Raw genomic sequence first — 22,853 nt, forward strand, 5'->3', positions numbered from 1 at the left:
TGCTGCGCGTTCCTGATAAGAGAGACAATGTGTTTTCACTTGAAATCTAAGAGAAAAGGGGAGAATTTCCAAATGTTTTGAGGTGTTAAGGTGCTACTGGGATGTTAGTATATCTGAAGTAGTAGAAGTATAGAAAAGTTGGAAGAGGGCACACAAATGAGTTTTAACTTTAAGCACTTTGGTAGCTTGTCTTAGTTTGTCAGTAAGGATATTCGTAAGAATATTTCTCCGTAAGTGAAGCCTTCAAAGGTAAACCTCTTTAATGCTTTAAAGAAAAATGTGTTTTGTTCTGTGTCGTTTCCCTTCACCTCTTCGTTCCAGCTCTTCTGTTTACCCTGAAGCGCTACAACAGGTAAATTTCTAGCTTGCCTTAAATGCCTGAGTAGTAGGACACCCTTGACAGCTACAAAGTCACAGCAGAAAATTATCTGTTACCTGCTAAGTAATAGATGTTGTTTCTTGCACTAACAAGGGTTCTTGGGACTTTGTCCCTACATGGGTTTTAAAGCTATGCATCAGAATGTTAATAAAATCCTTTGGGGAAAGAAAGGAATGCAGAAAATAGGAGGAAAGGGTTCCTTCTATTCAATGAACGATTATGGACCAAATCATGTCCCTTAAGATATGGGCAGTTGCTCATGTCTGTAGATTAATGTTTTTGTTATCTGAAGTCACAGAATTTAAAATCATCTTTCTTATATTTGGGTATTAGCTATATATTAGTTGTAATAACACTCCAGAAATACGCTTAATCACTGCAATAAGACATTCAGGGCTAGGTAAGTCTCAAGTGCTGTCACAGTATTTGGTATAACTGACACACTATTGAGAATCTGTGCAAATGTTTTTTATAATGCAAAATTGATTGTGTTCAGTTTTAATTCATGCTTAAGTAATGTATTATTAGTGGTAGTCTTGAGAAGGTCAACATTTCTAAATTCTGGTGATGATTACTTTAAATGAAAGCTTAAATTTCAGAGAAAAGCCTAGAAACAACATTTTATTGGGAGATTTCTTTTCTCCCCAGAACTGTATCTTCTGCTCCAGACCAAGATACGAAGCATGTAATTTAATATATGATCTTTCTAGATGTATTTCTTTCAGAGAAAATACTTTGCTTACATTCATATTATGTGAGTTACTCCTGTAACAGGTTATGCTACAAAAGATTGGGCAAATATGACTTCGTTCCATGGTAGTTTATTTTCCAAAAACACAGATAGAAAAGTAGTAGAGTCTGAAATATGGGAACATGGATCTGTGTACTGCCAGAACTTAAGAAAATATTATTTTCTAGGTTAATTGATTTCTACTGAGGAAGACTTGTATCTCTCATGACTTGGCAAGTTGCTACATTAACGGTTATCATTACATTGGAAAGGTTATTGAGAAATCCAGGAACTCTACAGGAATCGATTACATAGATGCAGATCTTGGATGTGGAGCCATTGTGTTTTGCTCTCACTACTATACAATATAGTTCTCCTGCTTCAGGCTGGACTAGGACCTTGTTCTAGGCCTAGGCCCTGTTCTAGGGTTTACCACTGAGGCTGGACACACGCTTGTTAAAGCTTTAGAACAAAATAACTAATAAAAATTTCAGATTTCATGTTCTTCTAAATTTGCAGAGTTTGTCTCAAACATTGGTTTAGAAATTCTGTGTATTTTGTTGGTCTCTTCTTTTAAATTCAGTCTTGTTTGTCTGAAGATAAAATTGCCAGCTTGCAAACTCAGTGCAAGTGAATTGAAATCTGCAAAACCTGTCGGTAGATGCAGGATGGGACCATCATGAAATTTGTTCATGTTCTGAAGCTTTGTAGCAATGGAGAGTGGTACCATCAAACAGGATTTTTTACATTAAACCTGAATTTAAAATATCTTTCTTCTGTTGTCAGTCCCAACAGGAAGATTATGATCATGCATCTGTGAATACTATTCTGTACATGTGTATCTGTCTCTTAATTTACTTTTATGTTTGTTTGGGTTTTTTGTCTTGAAGATTCTTGGATATCCCAGTCAGCTTCCTTTCCTAGGAATCAGAAACAACCAGGTGTGGATTCCTTGTCACCTGTAGCATCACTTCCTAAGCAAATTTTCCAGCCTTCTGCCCAGCAGCAGCCTTCTAAGCAGGTTAAAGTCACGTGTGCAAACTGCAAAAAGCCTTTACAAAAGGGACAGACTGCGTATCAGCGGAAAGGATCAGCTCACCTTTTCTGTTCCACTACCTGCCTCTCATCATTTTCACACAAACCCACTCCAAAGAAACTTTGTGTCATGTGCAGAAAGTGAGTTTTTTATTTTGTTTTACTCTAGCAGCTAAAGCCAGTACTATTGAGATTCTCATGCATGCATGAGAGTTGCTCCATTAATGATAAAAAATCTGACTATATAATTGCTTTATATAGTGTCACTTCAGTGTTTGGAAATGTTGAATTCACTGTGTCTAACAAAATAATACCAGTACTTGAACTCAAGAGTTTGGGATATTGTTTTATTGAAAGCCAGTTCACTAAAAATAGCTGATTTTTCTTTTTTTTAAAGACAAGGTGTCCAAGTTATGGCATACCTTGTGACAAGATATACTTCATATATAAAGTCCTTTATGAAAAAAGTGGACCTTGTGTTGTGTAGAAAGCACTCATTTTGATAGATGAAGATGTAAAATCAAGAGGCTTCAAAAGGATGAGAAAGTGATACTTGAAAGAAGCTGGAAGAAACTTGGAGAGTCCACTTTTGGCCATATGGGGAGAGGAAAAGCCTTGGATTTCATTTTCCCCATGAGCAGGGCAACTGGCAGTTTTGTAGCTGAAGATACCTGAAGTGGGCAGTACAGAGAGTGTGACAAACATAGCTAGAAGTGGCTTATTCTAAATTACTGGTTAGGTTTGACCTGCAGTTTTTCATGATTTGCCAGACGTGGTATTGCCAAAGACAGCTCTTCTGTAATTGTGTTCTTGTAGTGTTAAGTGTACAGAATAGCTGTACTGTCTCTTTCTTTCAGCGTACTGTTTACTGAGCTTTTTGCACTTTTTCATATTCTCAGTCTGGTACACACTGCAGTAATGCTGGTGAAAGGATGAATTCTTGCTGAACTAAAGAAGGCTTGTAATAAAGACTGCCTTTGTTATTGTGTGCTCTGGAGAGCGTGGTCTTTGCTCAGTCACAGATTTAAACTAGTGAAAAAAACCTTTTACTTCACTGTCCAGTGTGGTGGATTAGTGGCTAGTATTCAGATGCAAGATACTGGTCTTTTTTTTTGTCCTTGGCACTCAGTAAAAATAAGCTGTAGTAAACATTAGTATCCTGTATATTCATACCTTGGTACTCTAAAAACCTAGGAAATGTAACATAGTCTAGCTTTTTAAAAATAGGTATAAAAGCTCAAATTCTCTGAACCCTTCCCTCTACAGGGCTGGTTAAAAGCAATCCTTGCTCTTTCTGTTGGCTTATTGTGTGGTTTTACACTATTATTTTTTTTTAGACCTAATCTGGTGACTACCATATTCAGCTAGCTGCATGATATGTAAAGATGAAGATTAGACAAATCTTTTTATTTGACTGAAATCATGGGTAAATTCATGCTCCCCTGCCACTTTGGAGATACTTAAACTGTATATTGCCAAAGGCTACATACAAAACTGCCCTAAATGGAAAGGCTTTATTTTTGAATGATGAGGAAAATACCCTATTTCTAGCTTTTGAGGTTACTTAAAATAGTTTTAGTGTATTTAATTTCCAGAAAATCTTTGTGAAGTCACCTTTGACAGTTTATGAGGTGATGTTAGTCTTTGCTTTTCCACTACTATGCAGTTTTTACTCAATCACAGTTAAATAGAAGGTAGTATATGCACTAAATTGTTCCTATGTAGCGCTGTTCCTCTATATAACCCAATGGGAAAAATCAAAATTCTTAGGTATTTTATTACCAATCCCTTTTCTTGGATTCCTCTGGACTCTTCTGTAACTACATAAGTAGCAAGCTCCTCAGAGCAGGAGCTCTGCCTTTGTTTTGCTGAACAGGAATGATAGCACTCCCTGACACAGATCTCAGTAGTTCTCTAAAGGGTCAAGCCAAACTCTGCTGACTTCCCCTTGATGGAAGAAGGGAGGCTTACAGGTGTTTGTATCGGGGCTGTACAAGTTTATTTTCAAGGAAGTGTGTCTAGGGAAACATATATTTTCCCCATTTTCCCAGTGTTTTTTATCCATCTTAGTTTTAGGGCTTATAGGTAGGAGTGCGTGGGGCATGTGTTTTCCAACTGGTGGTCCAGATGTGCCCAATCAAATTTTTAATATATTCTGCCCAGTAGCATTTCCTGTATGTCAGTAATAGGTTTTGGATTTTTTTGTGTGTTTTTTTGTTTAGAAGGCAAAGGAAGAGGCTTTTATTTCTTCTCCTTACTTCTAATATGGTGTATATTAGTTTGGGATAGTGTAAGCCTGGTTAGAACAAAGTTTGTTAGATTTCAAATTGATTTTATTTCTGGTTTAAGTTGCATGAAATTGGCACAACTTCATGGACAACTGCATGAACTGCTCAGATGCTTTGGAACTTTAAAGTAATGATGGAAATAACGTCTAAAAATTTTGAATGTTAAAAATTTCTAGGCACATTTGTGGTAGAGCTTTAAGCTTTTTCGTTGTGTTTATGAGTTTGAGAAATATGAGAAAACAGCTTTCTCTCTTCCTCTCATCCTGTCCTGAGATTAATACTGGAAATGGTGGAATTACCTACAAACAAAGACCATGACTTACTTTTTATTATAAATCGGAATTTTTCATATGAAACTTACATATAGCCTTTGTGTAAAAGAAAAAACCATTACAAAAGAGCTAGTTCAAATTTGCCATGTTAGTTTTTTGTGTAAAATTGGGTTTGCCATAACTGCATTTAATGGTACATTACTACTCCTTAGTTCTAGAATAATTTAATGGGGAAAAATAACCCAATTCTAAAGAAAAAAATAGGCGTTTACATAGTAAAGACTTACTTACAGTAGTTGTAAAAATATTATTAAACTTAGTAGTCATCCTGTGACCAACAGCTAAACAAAACTGTTTTGAAATGTAAGCATTGAAAGGAAGGCTGAATCTTATGAGAAGTGTTCTTGTTTATTTATGTGTTTATAAACAAGCACATGATTTATTTAATTTTTTTTTTTTTTTTTTAATTTTATTTCAGAGATATAACAACAATGAAAGGTACCATTGTTGCTCAAGTAGATTCAAGTGAGTCTTTCCAGGAGTTTTGCAGTACATCGTGTTTATCCTTCTATGAAGATAAACAGAATCCCTCAAAAGGAGCCTTGAATAAATCAAGATGCACGATCTGTGGTAAACTAACTGAGGTCTGGTTGACTGTTTTTTGTCTTTCTCAATAATGACATATTAATAGTTATATACTGAAATAAGAGAACTGAAAATAAGAAAATGTAAGATCTTCAGTGTTTTCAGACACTGTGAGATATTAAAATATGCAGGCTTAATATTCACAAAGAGCAGCTGAAGGAAGAAAGTATTCCAAGAGGTTGATGTTGGATATTTGTTTCAGAAACTTGAAGTGCCTTTTGCTGATAATGTGTTCTATTAGGCATAGAATCTTGAAATTATAACACAGATCTCCCACATAAAAGAATTGCTGATGAAAAAATGTCAAGACCCACTGTATTACCTATTTTTTACTCTATGTTTTGAAAGATAATGCCGATGGTTTTAGAGATCTGTAGAATGTGTGTAATTTCGAAATCTCATTAATGTATTTATTTATTCTTGTTGCCTTCTTGATTATTGAGCCCAGCATAGTTCAGGCTACTACTTTACACAGCATATGCGAGGTTCTTCACCTGTAAATTGAGCATTTTATAAAATTGCATAAATTGACCTTCTGCTTTCATACACAATTACCACATCCTTCCCCCTGGTCTTTCCTTCTAGGTGAAAGAGTAGATGAGTCTAAGAGTTTTTTCCTAGAACTTTGGAGACAACAGGAACATCCGTTTGTGTCTCTGTATTTCATGGTCATTTCAGGTTTTTAAATAGTGAGATAGTATAATCTAGTTATTTGAATGTAAGACTTCTGGCTGGTCTGCTAGTTTCAGGCAACTTTGTGCTTGTCTAGTGATAGAATACTTCTTTATTTTTATTTTTTAGATTCGTCATGAAGTTAGCTTTAAAAATATGACTCATAAGCTGTGCAGTGACCATTGCTTCAATAGATACAGGATGGCAAATGGTTTAATAATGAATTGCTGTGAGCATTGTGGGGAGTATTTGCCCAGTAAAGGAGCTGGAAACAATGTCCTTACTATTGATGGTCAGCAGAAAAGATTCTGCTGCCAAAACTGCGTTGGTGAATACAAGCAGGTAATGACTTCTTTACCTATAAATTAAAATTAAATAAACATGAATACTTCTTAAGTTTATCCTATTACTAATAGCATGGGTTTACTTCTCCTAAGAAGACATGTGTAACAAAGACTTCTAAAAAAGAAATTACTGCCAGTGAGAAAAAATCATCTGCAATGGACCTTTTACTGCTGTCTCCTTTTGATGTTGCTTTAATAGCAATACTTATTAATGAAAATGCAATTGAAAATAAATTTTGTTAATAATTTCTATTTCTTTTTATTGGGTCTATCTGGAGTATATTAATAGCAAGCACAACACAGGCTTACTGGTCCTTCAGTTATGCGGTTTTTTATATCTAAAAGCTCACTTGTATGCAGTTGAGATATTAAAAAATATGCAGAACATACAGATTGGACATTGCTGTGGGAAAGCTCTAACTGATTACAGTTTGGCTGTGTACTTGTACTATGTCTCATCTCCACTGTACAGCATAGGGTTTTAAAAATTGTTACTTTCATCCTTCCATGTGTTAGATTTTATGCTTTCATTTTATTTACTTGGTTTGTTTTTAATTTATTTATAAGACTGTTAAGATAGTAGTAATTGTGTTTAAAAATAATTCCAAATCAAGAAATCTGATGATGATGTCTTTCAGCATATTGCAGTGGCAGCTTACCTCTGAACTGTTGCTGATGCTGGCTGGAAGGTTTAAATGTTAATCACAGTATTTACAGTATAATAGGATAGCTCTGAAATACCAAATATTTCAGGGGAGGATATAGAATATGGGAACTTGAGGTTTTTTTATTATTTGGGTACTTTTACTTGGTATGTTCTGCACTGAGTTTACAGGGGTGGTGTTATGAAGTATGACAGTGCTGTTTTACTTGCAAGAAATTTCTGGTTCTGGTTTTGAAATGCACACTTGAATATGAGTGCCCCCAATGCTGCACATTGCTTGGGGTTCATTCTTCATCTCTTCCCATTTTTAAGAAACCAGTGGTCCAAGAGAAGAGGCGTTGCAGTGCTGTGTTGCAGAGTTCTTTAATGTTGCATCAGGTGTGCTTGTATTTTCTCACTGGCTGCTGAGCTCTGATGCTTTTGGGGATGGCTGTTCCTGTGTATGTGCTGTGTGTAAAGAGCAAAGCTGGAAACGTGCATATGTCAACAGCCTAACTGGAAACGTAACATAAGCGTTATTTTTTTGCCACAGCTGTACCAACAGGGACAGGATAGGTTTTCAAGCTACTAAAAACGTAGGCATGCCCAGAAGCCATGGAAAGACTTGAAGAAACATTGAATACTGTCTCTTGAAGAAACAAAAGTGCAGGAGATTAACTTTGAACATGAGACATTCCCACACCACCAGTGTAACTTACACTGCACATGGAATTATGAAATGAACACGGAATTTTGAGGTTGAATAATAAATTTGTACTTCAATGACAGAATATACTGTATTTGTTCACATATTGTTGTATTTTGTGTTTAGATATGTATTTGAGAATGAGAAGGATATGGGTAGCAAGTTGTATGTTCTGGTTTAATTTGGGGAGGAGGAGCAGTTTGCAGTACCAAGAATCTTCACAAGTAGTGTCAAGTTCATGCATTATTGTGAGAACATCTAAAATTGAAACGTTTTGGTTCATTCATTTGTGACAGCAGATTTTATGCAAGCAAGTTCTTAATTCCTTTATCAAAATATTTGGTACTGTGCAACTATAATAGGCTGTGAGAAGCTTAATTTGAGTGCTTGTGTGTATCTGTGTTGGAATGGTGGTTATGTGTAATTCTTAATTGGTAACTTTCAAATATTCATGGAGTGAGGAGTTTGGGGTATTATTAAGAGAAGCTCTTAAGGGAAAATCCTGGCTGACCAACTGAGTGGCTTTCTGTTATGGAATAAACTGTATCAGTGGATAAGGGAAGGGCTATAGATGTTTATCAGGACTTCTGTAAAGCTTTTGACATAGTCCCCCACAATATTCTTCTTTCCAAATTGGAAAGTGGTGGATTCGACAGGTGGACTGTTAGGTGGATTAGGAATTCGTTGGATGGTTGCATCCAGAGGGTAGTGGTCAATGATTCACAGTCCTGATAGACATCAGTGACAAGTGACCTCAGGGGTCCATATTTGGACTAGTGTTATTTCTTGTCTTCATTCAGGAATAGACCAAGGGACCAAGTGCATCCGCAGCAAGTTTGCAAATGATGCCAAGCTGAGGGTGCAGTGACACACCTGAACGATGGGATGCCATCCAGAGGGACCTGGACAAGCTTGAAGTGGATGCATGGGAATCTCAGCCATGTCAAAGGCTTTACAGAAGTTCAGATAAAGGACAAAGAGCAAGTGCTAGATGCACCTGGGTTGGGGCATCCCCCAGTATCAATACAGGCTGGGGGATGAACAGATCAAGAGCAGCCCTGCTGAGAACGACTTGGTGGTGCTGGTGGATGAGAGGCTGGACATGACCCAGCCATGTGCCCTCACAGCCCAGAGAGCCAGAGGTGTCCTGGGCTGCATCCAAAGCAGCGTGGGCAGCAGGGCCAGGGAGGGGATTCTGCCGCTCTGCTCTGGTGAGACCCCACCTGCAGTGCTGCATCCAGCTCTGGGGTCCCAGCACAGGGAGGACATGGAGCTGTTGGAATGAGTCCAGAGGTGGGACACTGAGATGATCAGAGGGATGGAGAACCTCTCCTATGAGGAGGAGCTGAGAGAGTTGGGGTGGTTCAGTCTGGTTAAGAGGCGGCTTCAGGGAGAACTAATTTGACCTTCCAGTAACTGAAGGGAACTTACAGGAATGATGACGCAAGACTATTTACAAGAGCACGTAGTGATGGGACAAGGGGGAACAGGTTTAGATTTAAAGGGAATAGGTTTAGATTAGATATTGGGAAAAAAATCTTTCCTGTAAAGGGTAGTGAGGCACTGGAACAGGTTGCCCAGGGAAGTGTTCAAGGCTAGGTTGAATGGGGCCCTGAGTAGCCTGGTCTAGTGGAAAGTGTCCCTGACCATGGCAGAGGGGATTGGAACTGGATGATCTTCCAACCCAAACCACTCTGTGATTTTGTGAGTGTATGAAAGTCAAGCTATAAAACTGGAAGTTCTTCTAGTGTATGCTATAGGTGTCCAGAGTTGCTCAGGACACAAATACTTAAGAATATTTAGTTGTCTAGCAGGGTTTATTCAGGTTTGAAGTTTATTTAGTTTTTTTGAGCTGAGTATGTTCAGGGAGTTCTGTTTTTTTAGAAAAGAAATTTAGACTGGAAAATGTAACCAACAACCCACTGGGCCACAATTGGTAAATTATGGGTTGTTTTGTTCAGTTGTTTCCTTGGAAATTACTAGATCTTGCTTTTAAAGGAGAACTGCTGAAGGAGAGATTTTGGGAGAGTCAATATTACATACTGAAATAAACGAAAGAAATAACACAGAAAAAGTTGATGTCATTTGATTCCAGCATTGTGTTGTACAACTAATTATTGTGTGTGACGTAAGAGTTTTAGCAAATGTTTTCCTACAAACAGTTGTAAAATAAATAGGTCTTACTGGTATGAGCTTTGTATTAAACAGTTCATATTGTAAATGTCATGCACCTATCAATATTGCTATACATTTGTAGTAGTAATAAATGAAAACTCCTTCTCATTGTACCTATCTATATACTTAATCACAATTTAAAAAAATAAATAATTCACTGATTTGAACACGTAATTTTTCAATAACTCATCATGGACATTTTTTTCTTCTTTTCTTGGAATGAAAAAATTAAACTTGTGGGTAATAAAAATTACAGTGGCTTTCAGAATGACAAGTAATTGGATTACTGCAAGTAATCTGTCTGCTGCAAAGTATTTCTTTCCTTTTCTTTAAACTGTTCCTGGGAGTAAGAAACAAGAGGTATTCCTGGGATGGAGAGTATGTTTTTTCTTAAATGTCCTAAATCACCCTTCAAGGTGATTCATGCACTTAGTTTCCTATGTACCAGTTTCAGAACCTGCTTTAAAAACGAGACACACATAATCTTTAATATTGCATTATCTGTTATGATTTTCTGAGAGGTCATGGCTTTCTTTCTTTCCTAAATCTTGAAGTGATTGCAGAGCTCAGCTGTCTTTTAGTATTACAAAGTCATGAAATATAAATAGTAATTTCTGAAATAATTAGAAAATAATAGGCATAATATAACCAGTGCTCACTGTAGCTATATGCAAGAGCAAGTTAATTGCTCTGTGACACAGTAGCCATTTGTGAATACAGCTAAGTGCAAGTCAGGCTTTTAAAAAAAAGATAAAACAATGACAAAATCATTTCTCCAAAAAGAAGTGTCACAATTTAGATAAAATATGAAAACAGAACTCTCATTAGAAGTGTTTATATTTTTTAAAACCTGAAGATGATAATTATTGCTAGATTATACACTCTAACTGTTGCACTGAGGTTCAAACTCTTCACATGTAGAGAGTCAAGAGGGACTTAAAGAATGACAATAAACAAAATGAAAAAAAACAACAATCGAAAAAACCACACAAGAAGAGAATGAAATTATATCTGAACAGGAGGTGACTGAAATTGTGTTATTGTACAAATACTGAAATACCTTATTTCTTTGAGCAGACATTTCATATAGTTAAAATGTAACCATTAATAAAATTACTTTAGTGAATCATTTGCAAATTAGTATGTATGCACCAACTTGGAAGTGACCTCAACTATGCCTGCCATAAAGACATGTTAACCACAAGCATATACCTAGGCTGTTTCAGTATTTCTGTTTCTGCTACTATTTTATGTTTTCTGTCTTCACAAAATTAGTTGACTTCCTTTCCAAGATAGTTCCCATGTTTGTGTCCTGGTTTGCTGGATTTAGGTTCAGACGTGACAACCTTGTTTTAAAGAACAAGTGGAATATCCTGTGATTTAGCTTGTGCAACCGACCGTACCTTTTAATTTTCAGCTTTTCCAACTAAGCTAAAGCAGCATTCGTGTCTGTTTGCTTCCTTGTCTGATCAGTCCACAGTGCTCTAGATTCTACCAAGAAAGTAGTTACTGCCTTGCTAGTTTAAAACGTTCCTTTGCTTTTTAAACTTTGTTTCAGTAACTAAAATTATTCTTAGAATGTGACCTGGGATTTGCTTGCTTTGGGGGCTTCTTAAAAATGATGGTCTTCATCTACTACCAAAAAGGGGGATGGGGGCTTGGATGGGGAGGGAAAGGAGCTCCAGCTATTTCTTCATAGGCTGTTTGATAGCTCTGGACTGGAGTGATACTGGATGAATGCAAGCCTAACAAGAGTTTTTCTAGTTGGAGAGGATGCTTGCAATGTCTTTTCTTTCACCTAGTGAAAATTTTTCAATACTGAATAAAAGTGCATTTGGTTACTTCTTGATTAGGTGAAGACTTAGTACTGAACATGCTTCAACAAGGCTATGCCATTCCTGTAAGCTGTTCACTTACAAGCAACAGAAAAAAAACCACCTAGGCAGTTGTGCTTCCTTATTCGGTTTCTGCTCCTTGCCAAGGAACTGCTTTTGTGAAACTCTTAAAACTCATGTGTCTATTTTATCTCTCTGCAGGGGCTTGAGAGCCTTCACTTTATACAATAATATGCATATCAGCTCTGCAGCTAACAATTAATTGCTTATGTAGAGTTTGTACTTTGTCTCATAAAGTGTATTGTTACCTACTGGTTTAAATATCCCAAGATGCTGTGATAGAATGTCCTGTCAATTAGCACTTCAGTGGAAGCATCTAGAGTTTTCTACTTTGTCTTGTCCCATGCAGTGTCTGGGTTTTTTTCTATGCTTCTTTGCTATTAAGACAGAGTGTCCTTCCTGTCTTCCTTTTTATCTTGGTAGTATTAGTAACTACAAAATCTACCACTTCCTGCTGTTGTTACTGTTTTATAAACTCCAATTTCCAAGTGTCTGTTTCAAGAGTAAGCACTCTGGACAAAGTCAGTAATTCTGAGAGTTGAACAGCCCATTTACATTGAAATGTTAGAAATACTGGTGCTTTTTTTCTTTTTTTTTTTTTTAATTTCTGGTCACTTTTAAAGAGAAATTTTGTGGTTTCAGCCAGATCAAACTGTGGTTTAATAGCGGAGTTTCTTCCTCATACAATAAACCACTTCTGTTTGCTTCAGGTAATAGTCAGTTTGGTATTAAGTAATCTCTGATAATACTGTAGAAGTGCACACTATTACACCTGGACGTAGCTAGATGCTTTTTACCCTATCTACCATGGTTAAAAGACAGAAATCTTTATCAACCAAGGAATAATAATTTCCTCTTTCTTCCTGCTTAATGATGTGGGGAGGTTTTTTGAGACCTCTTTGTATTTATGATCCCAAGTTTCTTGCATCTCTGATGCAAATTAAGTCTTAGAAACTCTCCTTTTCTACCTTTTCTTCTACTGGTTATTTACTCCTGCTTTCTGGAACCATTTGTTTTGCTGTTTCCAAATACCTGTCTTCCAACTGTAGAATTCGCTGCTCTTCAATGAAAACGATGTAATCAGATTCCTTAGACATCTGAATATCATTCATCCTAACTGTTCAGAATACTATTATGTCGGTATTTTAGAAGATAAAATGAGATGGATCCCTCAGAAATGTTAAAATGGCTTTGTAGTTCTGAAGAAAACTACATAGGTCAGTGAAAATTGTGAGGTGTGATTTGTGTAGGAACACAGGAGATTCTTGGGAAGAGGAGGCAAGGGAGGTGATATGACTAGGTATCACAGTTATGATGGATATAACCACATCCATACACTGGTGTACCTGGAGTAATTACCTGGGTGGGGTTGAGGGGAAGAGAGGAAATGCAGAACAGAAACAGCTGAAACATTCAGTTAATGTAGAAGTAACTTGCTTTTCTGAAAGACAGGAAGACACATGTCTTGAGAGCGAGAACAGAACCAGCAAAAAGACAACACTGGGAGTTCAAGATGCCAAGGAAAAGTACTGTACAAGTTACCGATTTAGCTGTTTGCAGAGTTCAGCTGATGGAATGTAAACATAAATCACTTGGTGTTCAAGGGCCACAGAAGCAATTGCTTCATCCTTTGCTCTTAGGACTTGGGCAAATGCTTTTGAGGAAGAGTTTACAGGTGTTACTCTTGGGGGAGAGATGATTTGGGTACAGTATTTTAGGAGAAAATAAATTACACAGTTTCTTCTTTGCTGATACCTGATTCTGCTTATATCTGGTTCTTAGACATGCATGTTGCCTCTGGATCCATCAGACCATCCTTTCAAATGAATATGAAGTAGTTTAGCTGCTATCTTCTTGATTACCTTTCTGAGGGATCTCTTTTATCATAGAATTCCATGTAGTGAATATATCTGGTTTTCTACTTACAGAAAATTTTGTCTTCTTTTCTGTTTGAACATAGGCATACTATGTGTCTGTCCTGGAATTTCCTGGTGTTTTTCTTAATTCTAATCCAAACCTCTTACTTCATAAAGCTACCAGGGTGGTTTGCCTGGATTGAGAAGTATTTAACAATCTGTTTTACCATGGAGTTTTAACTACGAAGCATTTCCTTAGATTGGAAGCACATCTTTGGGCTGCTACATAGCATTGTAGCAATCAGCTGCTGTTCTGATATTTTCTGTTGACTGGCCCTTGCATGGGAGAAGTAGCAAGAATGCTCTTACACTGCTGGCATGTGCTTCATCATGGTCTTGTCAAGGCAGATGAAGCAGATTATACTGTATTTTTTTCAGTCAAGAATAAAAGTTTGTAGCACAGATACCTAGATTCAAGGCACTAACAGCTTTGTTGAAGTAGCTGGGAGGTTGAAGAACAGAGGTTTTCATTAGTTTCAGTTGCAAACAGAAATGAGGCTTCTAATATGCCATGAAGTTATGTTATTGGTCTGACATTTGTTTTGGAGTTAGATCTTTTTTCTTTGTGGGGTACATTGCAACAAGAGCTCTAGACTTCAGCTTACATGATCCTTTCAGTAATATGTAAAGGAAGATCAGGATTTCTTCTAAAATCATAGTTGCTTATAGTGGCAAGAATAAAAATTCCTCAAAAACCCTCTAAGTGAATTTGATTTCCAGGAATTTGTATTTCTGTTGAAACGATTTCTTCAGTTCTGGAATACGTCACATTCATCTGCTTTGTCTTGCATTTTGGTAGCTGCTTTTGTAGTTGTCCATTTGTGTTGAACACTGTCTTAGTGAAGAGAAGGGACATTTGAAATATATCTAGAACTAGTGACTTGCTGGAGTTTTCATATCCCATTGTTTTATGTCTTTTATCTGTCATGAGATACATACCATGAAATAGACCTAGGATTAAGTCTCTAAGGATATACAAACAAGTATGAGTGAGTAAAAGAATGAGTGAGTTTAGAATCAGATAAAACAAGATTATTCAGGCTTCTGCATCTACTATAGATTTTATGCTTTGGAAGAGGTCAAACATGCAATAGGATCTAACAAAAATTAGGTCATGTTCATGCAGAATCTAGGTGGAGTAGTGAAGGAGAGGTGTAGTCAGACTACTGTGCATCAAGCTTCCCCTCAGAGGGCACTGGGCCTTTGTTCTTTTGAAATTTTGCTTCTGGATTAGCTTAGTTTATTAGTACTTAGTAATTGATACAGTTTTCTTTACTAATTTGATTGTGTTTTAACTTCAATTTTACTTAAAATTACAGTTTTCAAATGTGCATGTTTTCATAGGATGCTGTAGATGTGAATTTGTACATGGGAGGAAAATGCTTGATACTTTGTCTTGCAGGTTGGTTTGGTGTTAATTTCATCTTTGAAGGAAACATGAAGCTGAAGCTAGTTTGTTTAGGTCTTGTGAAGAGGTATTTTTCTCTACTGTTGGAATACCATGTGGGGAGCACAAGATGAAGCTAATGCTTCATCTGAAATGGAAGATAATTGCCAAGGAAGCCGCTTTGGAGAAAAAGACTTTGGCATCCCAGTGAAGAAGCTGAACTGGGGTTAGGAGTGTGCCATTGCAGCAAAGATGGCCAGCTGGGTCCTGGGTTGTCTCAGAATGCCTGACCTCTGGGGCTTGTCTTGTCCACCCCTGGCTCAAACAGGGTCACCTGCAGCAGGTCCTCCAGGACCACATCCATTTCAGTTTTTAGTATCTCCAAGGATAGGGACTCCACAGCCTATGTGGGCAACCTATTGCTGTATTAGCAAGAGTATAGCCAGCAGGAGGGGGGAGGTGATTTTCATGCCCCACACCCCCCCATCCTTCTTGAGACTGCATCTGGAGTACCATGGCCAGTTTTGGATTTGACAGAATGAAAGTCACTGTCATACTGATGGAAGTTCCATGGAGAGCTACCAAGATGTTTAGATGGCTGGAGCATGTGACGTAGTAGGACAGGCTCAGGAGGTGTTACTTTGTTCAACCCTGAGAAGCTTTAAGGGGATTAGTTATCTAATGGGAGGAGACAGAAGAAGACAAAGCTGAACTCTAAGAAGAGTTGCATAGTGGAAGGAAGAAAGGCAAGAGACAGCTTGAAAACAAGGGGAAACTTAGTTAGATAAAGAAAAAAGGTTTTTTTCCTTTTTTCCCCCCCTCCTGTAAGGATGGTGAAATCCTCCTGAGGGGTTTTGGAGTGCTTGTCCTTGGAGATGCTCAGATTTGACTGGACAAGATCCTGAGCAAACACATCTGGACCTGCTTTGAGCAGGATGCTGCACTTGACCTCAGGAGATTTCTTCCAGTCTATATGATTCTGTGATTTTGTTCTTCTGAAACAAAGAAGCAGTGATTTTTAAAATAAAGACTCAGGAAGTTTTGCATTTTTTGTTTCACTTAGTCAGTACTTCAGTTGTCTTTACTTAGTCAGTAGTGAAGATTTTGGTATTTTGTTCTGGTTTTCTGCTGGCAATGAAGATCTGGTATCCTGCCATGAAGTATCAACAACACTGACATAGCTTTACATTTTTCTTAATTTCTTTTCTGAACCCACTTTTCCTTGAGGATGGTTAAAATATTAAATTAAAAATGTGCTGTAGTAAGAACCTGAGAAAGCTGTTACAGTCCTCATCAGGGATTGAGACTCCTGCAGTGATACAAGTGGGCATGCAGGGATGCAGGGAAGAGTAAGAACAGAGCAGGAACTTAGGGTATTTTCCTCTGAGCATTCTCTTAGCTTCTGACTCTCAGGAGGTCAGGGCATCTCTTGAACTTTATGCAATGTTCCTGTATGCTATTTTTGGCAAATCTCTTTAATTGGTGCATGTCCAGTCTCCTTGTGAAGACATACAAACAGTTTTTCCATCCATGACTCTCTTTGGTAAGAGGTGCTGCTGATCTGCTGTCTGTTATATTAAGATCTGCCTCCTGTTTATTTTGAAATTTTAGTTGATATCCATGTGATTTAGCATAATTGTTAATATTAGAAAATACACTGAGCAGTTGATCCACAGTGCCCTACATAATACCATTTTTGGTTCTGTCATTATTCTCTTAAATTATCTTGTTTCCAGGCCAAAAATCCTTACCTCATAAGAATGCTCCTTGACCCTCTGTGTTACTGTAGCTCTCCTTAGTTTTGTGAATCTTCTGTTGATGGCAGCTAGAAGGGTAGGTACTTCAAGAGCAGGGATTCTCATATGTTGTTTTTCTGCAGAATGAAGTTAGTACAGCAGGTTCTTAGAGACTAAAGAGAATATGTTGGGAAGAATTTGAGAGTAGAAATGTAAGTTAGCTGAGAAACTTGAGTCTCATTTCACACTGATGAACAGAAAAAAATTCTTGGTTTGCATTATGGGTATTCAAAAACATCAGAGATGTAGTGAGGTTCTCTGTGTATTTTGTCAATGAAGGAAGTCTCTGAGCTAGGCTCTTAAAGAATAAATGTTTGAGACACGTGTATAATACTGATTAAGTACTTTCAGGTATGCATTAAATTTTTTTAATAATAGTGTTGTACTCCTTGGTTTTTTTGAATGATTTTAATATTTGAACTTGGAAGTTTAGGGAGTGCTGGAAAGAGTAATAAAAATGCAAGAAAAATGTTCAGCTTGAGGGAGATAATGATTACAATATTTTAGGAGCCATACATTTAAGGAGGGTTTGGGGTTTCTAAGCTTCTGTCCTGTCTTCTTCACTTGTGTAACAATATGTTTAAATTTCTAATAATGCAGAAATGCTCAAACATACTTTTTAGTTGTTATTACAAGAATAAAGTGAGAGCTTTGTTATTACTGTTGTGCTCCTACCCACAGAATCATCTGCATAGCTGGCATGTTTTTTGGAAATTCATATTCTTTGTTCTCTTGATAAATTAGATCTAGGTTTGCTAGATATGAATAAAAATTTTTCTTGTTGTTTTTAAATCTGGAAGAGATAGGGTGAAGTCAGTAAACAACTCCAGTGTTTTGAGGATGTATGAAATTCAGAAGTGATTGACATGCTGTTGCACTGTTCTTTGTGTGCATGATCCTTTCTTGACATCACCTAAATGATGAGGAATTTGAGATGCTGGTTAGCAAAAGCTATTTCTGCTTTCAAGGAATTTTTGTCAAAACGTGTAGTTTGCTGACACAATGAATTTTTTTCCAATTATGCTCTGATCAATTTACTATAAATTTATTAATTAAAACTTGTACTTTTGTCTTGCTGTTTCTTGAAGTCACCATGGGCTCTGTTGGATTTCTCTTTTGGATGTGGAGCTTGTGAAAGTTTCATTGTTTTCTGATTATATTGCTGAACTCTCTTAGTTATTTGCCAGCATATTTGCATCAATGCTTCTAGATTTACATTTTGGTTTGTTCTGGAGCTACCGAGGTTATTTGTGCAAGCAGATTTTTTTTATGGTGGTTGTCCATTAAATACGTTCCAAGAAATGAAGTCCTATGTAAGTTGTAGCCTCCTATATTGTTACTGGTAATATAACTCAGAGTTTTATAGATGCCCTGCTTTTGTCTCTTAGCCTGCCAGAGGAGATGACTGTATAGCAGCAGAATAGCTCCAACTCACAGAACAGTGTAACTGCTACATTTTGGTCTTGGTACTTAGTGTGAATTCTGTCAGTACTGTGGCTGATTAGGAAGGTAATGATGTCCTGGGTGACATGTTTAAAGGCAAATGGGAAAAAAAAATTAAAATAGGAAGTATCCTAGAGTTGTATTTTATACCCTCTTCTAGGTAAGAGTTCAGTATTTTGACAGATACTCCTTTTTGGAGGACATCCCCAGCAAAGGTTTCATCAAAACAGCATGTGGAAGTTGTGAGGTTGTGTGGAAGTTTTACTGGTCTCTGCAAGGTGCTACATCCAATTTGTGTCACAGGCATGTGGATTTGTATGTTTACATGTGGATGTTCTTAGTATAGCAAAGATGACATTATAAACCCATAAATTTCACCTCTAGCTCTGTAAGATTGGATTTAACTAGTTCTCAAATTTGGGTACTGAAAAATAGGAAGAGCAAAGATATCCTCTGAAGTTTCTCTTACTCTGAACAAGGTGAAGCACCTATGAAACATGCTTTGCCTTTCCTTCCCCCTTCCATCTTTGAGAAGAGGGAAAGAGGAGGGAGAGAGAGTGCAAAAATAATTTCTTTAAAAGGGAAGAGATCTTAAGTGCCTAAGTGAAGATTTTCTAATACGTAATAAGGTGAGAGTCTGTCTAGTAGGAGGCCCATCGTTTTTGGTGAGGAATTTTCTCTGTCACTGTCAAAACCATACAATTTCTATGGGCAGAGAAGGTGTCTAGATACTTTGTTCTGCAACTTGCTTTATGGCGCTTGAGATATTTGCCTGACTTTGACATATGTAATACATGTAGCACATCAGAGCTATTGATTTTGTATATTGACTGTGTCATTGGCATTTCTGCTCTGTGCAGCTTTTCTGTGCTTTTTATAGCGCGTTTGTTCCGTTCTGTGGAAAACTGTTGATGGACTGACTGCTGTGTTGAGAGATGTCAAAGTTGAGTCTGTTACCAGCTTCATGGAGTCACAGTTCAGCATAGAAACTCTGCAGTGTGTTCCTCCTGTCTGGAGGATTTGAGATACAATTTTTTTTTTTTCTCCCAAGTTTATTTTTTCTTCATATTCATAACTTCTTTGCTGTGCCGGCGACTGCACAATGGAACAGATTGCCCAGAGAAGTTATGGAGTCTCCTTCACTGGAGATATTCATGAACCATCTGGGTGCAGTCCTGTGCAATGTGCTTTGGGAAGACCCTGCTTGAACAGGGAGGTTGGACCAAAGGTCTTTTCTAAGCTTACCCATTCTGTGAATCACATTAGCCATGCCAGATTCCTGTTCCTTTCCTTACAACCATTGTCCTGTCAAAAAGGAGAGAGAAATAAGAGTTCTTCAAACTCTTCAGCTCAGCACAACTTGCTGCATGCTCTTACCACAGTTCACAGTTTGCAGGTGGTGGGGTTTGGTATGGAGTTGGGGTTTTTTGGTTGGTTTGAGTTTTTTGAAGGGGGTGTGTATATGTGTGTGTGTCTTTACATAGAATGTTAGTTTCAGCTGGCGTTTTCCCAGGAGTAAAAGACCCAACCATAGTGCTAAATGCTCTTGAGAGGATGATCAGGAGGGTTCATATAGGAAGGATCTGATGAGGAAGCAGATAACAGAAATAGAACTTTTCCTTTGTGTTTTTTTAGACCATAATTTAAGTCAAAAGCCAAGCGTAGTTTTAACTAATGCATTGTTTTGCTTTGTTTTATGTTTTAGAAGTGTGGCCAATTAACATCCTGTACTGGCTGCAGAGCTCAGTGCAGGTTTTTTGATATGACTCAGTGCATAGGACCTAATGGATATATGGAGCCATACTGCTCAACTGTATGCATGAACACACACAAATCAAAATATGCAAAATCACAAAGTAAGTGAAAAGGATGATGGATTTTCATCACTGCTAAGAGTAGACTTTTTTTTAAGTTTGAACACTGGGGGTGGGTGCATTTGTTTTACAGTTAGTCTATGCAGATGTGGCTTTATAGTTTTTAACTTCTTAAAAAAAAAAAAAAAAGAAAAATACCATCTTCCATTGAATACCAGTAGATTACCCATGAGGATTCATTTTCCTCACTGGCCTTTTTTCATGATGTTGGAAAGAATTTTCAGCTGTCCTAAGGCTTCCTGTGAAAAAAATGCTGAAGGATGTGTTCTGATGTGTCACAGAATGATAGTGCAGGGTTTTTTTGCATATGAATTAATATTCTCTGAATTCTTGTATGAATCCCACCCTGATTTTTTTTTCAGGCAAGTAGGAGGTGGATAAGAAGGGAGGTAGTTATAATGCATATAGGTACTCTCTATCTAAAGTTTTTGATCTGGTAAATAACTCAAAACGTGTGTTCTTCACTATACAAAGCAGATCTCAACTTGAAGTTGAAAATGCTCCAGTGAATTTTATGGACAAAGGTGTATTTTCATATTTAGTACTGATCTTTAGTGAAAGTATTTATCAAATTTGCTATTTCTTTTGTTTTGTGTGACTTGCAGAAGCTGACTGGAAGACATCTTAGTTTTCTACATTGAAAAACTAGAAAGGGCTGACCTGTAATACTCTTTTTTTTTTTGTTCCCCCTATTATTTTCTGTTTTATTTTGTTTGTAAACTACATTTTTCTTTTAGGTATGGAAATTATTTGCCACTTTTGTAAACGAAACTCTTTACCTCAATATCAAGCCACAATGCCTGATGGAAAACTGTACAACTTTTGCAGTTCCAGTTGTGTAGCTAAATTTCAGGTTAGCTGTTGTGTTAAATCTTTTCCTCCCTAAATATCTGTGTGCCTGTGTTTGTTTTAAGTATTTGCATATTAAACTAACTTGCTTATATATACAGGCTTGAGAGTTACGATTAACATAGCAGGTGCTTCTGGCTCATAACAATTTCTTTGATCAAAGTACTGTTCCATAATGCTAACACTAGCTGCTGTCTTAAACTTACAAAATTGGATAATAACAACCGGTTTCTGCTTTATATTGTTAGAAAATACAAAGCAGTATCACTGCTCATCTTACTTTTACCACTTCAGCCTCTTCATGGATGTCAGCCTTGCTGTTTCGCATTGAAGATCAACCAATTTAGCCTCTTTGGTACTAAATACTGTAACAAAATTCTCATATTGAATGTAGTACTAACAAAGGTCTGCCATGGAGAATAGTGATTGCTTCTGAAATGAAAGGTTAGAGCCTCAGTCATGGACAAAACTAGCTTAAAACTAGTTTAAATTGTGGCTAGAAACTGGAGTGTTGCAAGGCTAATGACATGCACTCTGGATGAGGCTGCTATGCTTGTTGAAAGCATCATAGTTATAGTATGGCTTAAGGTTAAAGTGAAATGTGTTGTAGCCATTAATCTCTAGGTGATCAAAGGATATTTTTAAAGAATATGTTTCAATTTTTGTATGTAAAAACATTCTTCCCAGATGTATGCTGGATAATTGGTAATTGCTTCCTCATGTGTTGTTCAACAGTTACAGCCATGCAGGGTTTTCCCATTTGTCACTGAACGTTGCTGTTTTCTGTCAGCTGGACAGCAAATCAGTCTTTTAATTGCTTCTGGGTCCTGGGTAGGACCTCTTATCATGTAGCCATGTTCTGTGGTTCCATCATAACCAATTTGGTAGGTGTCAGTGGAACTGATTAACAGAATAGCTGTGTATTGTTAGTATGTAATGACACACCTGTAATACTTCTTGCAAACTCATTTAGCATCTACTTTATTGTACATGATTTTACAATTAATTGCATCCCCAAGAGCTCTTGGAACAAATACAGCCAGTGAATGACAAATTCAACCTGGGCCTTCTTGGATTTGCACATAAGTCAACATTAAGCAATATTTTTGAATAGAACTGCCAGATCATTTAGTGCTGATTGTGGGTTTGTGATCTTACTGAGACCCTGTGCTCATGTTTCTATTGCACTCAGTGCTGCATGTGGATCTCTCATCTGTGTTGTAGTGGAGTTTAATTGAAGCAGCCTTGCAGTCTGTGAGTTCTCGGTAAAGACCAAGAACGGGCAGGTGGTGACTTGCTTACAGTTAGTTTGCTCTACCAGCACTGCTGGATTTTAACTTTTGATAGCTTTTGTATAGTCAATGTGTAGAAGAATAAAATGTATTCACCATAAGGTTGGAGTTGAATGTATGAGAACACCTTCTTTCCCCTGTTCATTTAGTGTTTAGGTGGAAAGGATGGTATACCACAATGTGAGCAGTGGCCTGTAAGTGTTCCCTTGAGGCTTCTTTTGTACCTAAGTGACATGTAAGTCATTGAATCCAAATTGAAAAAATGGTTGATTTAATATGGTGCTTTGTATTTTTCAGTGTTTACTAATGGAGATAACTCTTGTCTTAATTTTCTGGCTTCATATTCATCCCTTTTTCCTGCTGTACCTGTTCTTCCTAGACTTTTTTCTTTAAGGGTTATCCTTCTCAGAACAGAATACTTGCTATTTCAGGCCTGTGTTTCCTCCCTTCTGCAAATATTTTTGTCCTTTTGGTTTAGAAATGGGTAAGTTTGTTTTACAGAACTTTAGGAT

The 22,853-nt window shown here is 37.2% G+C and overlaps 1 protein-coding gene across 10 annotated transcripts in view; it reads left to right on the forward strand.

Moving 5' to 3' along the window:
- The window catches only part of ZMYM2 (zinc finger MYM-type containing 2), an 86,898-nt gene that overhangs the window by 24,752 nt on the left and 39,293 nt on the right, over positions 1-22,853 (forward strand). For 9 of the 10 annotated variants that reach the window (XM_042023889.1, XM_042023891.1, XM_042023890.1 and 6 more), the window contains 5 exons: positions 2,000-2,285; positions 5,183-5,348; positions 6,151-6,363; positions 20,032-20,182; positions 20,938-21,053. In XM_042023889.1, the coding sequence (XP_041879823.1) occupies positions 2,000-2,285; positions 5,183-5,348; positions 6,151-6,363; positions 20,032-20,182; positions 20,938-21,053 (932 nt within the window). The remainder of the gene's footprint in view (positions 1-1,999; positions 2,286-5,182; positions 5,349-6,150; positions 6,364-20,031; positions 20,183-20,937; positions 21,054-22,853) is intronic. The other variant, XM_042023894.1, reaches the window with a different exon arrangement.

The sequence above is a fragment of the Corvus kubaryi genome, unplaced genomic scaffold, assembly GCF_017639235.1.
Source record: "Corvus kubaryi isolate FWS band 111438036 unplaced genomic scaffold, C.kubaryi_AGA036_p1.0 37256, whole genome shotgun sequence".
Taxonomy (NCBI): domain Eukaryota; kingdom Metazoa; phylum Chordata; class Aves; order Passeriformes; family Corvidae; genus Corvus; species Corvus kubaryi.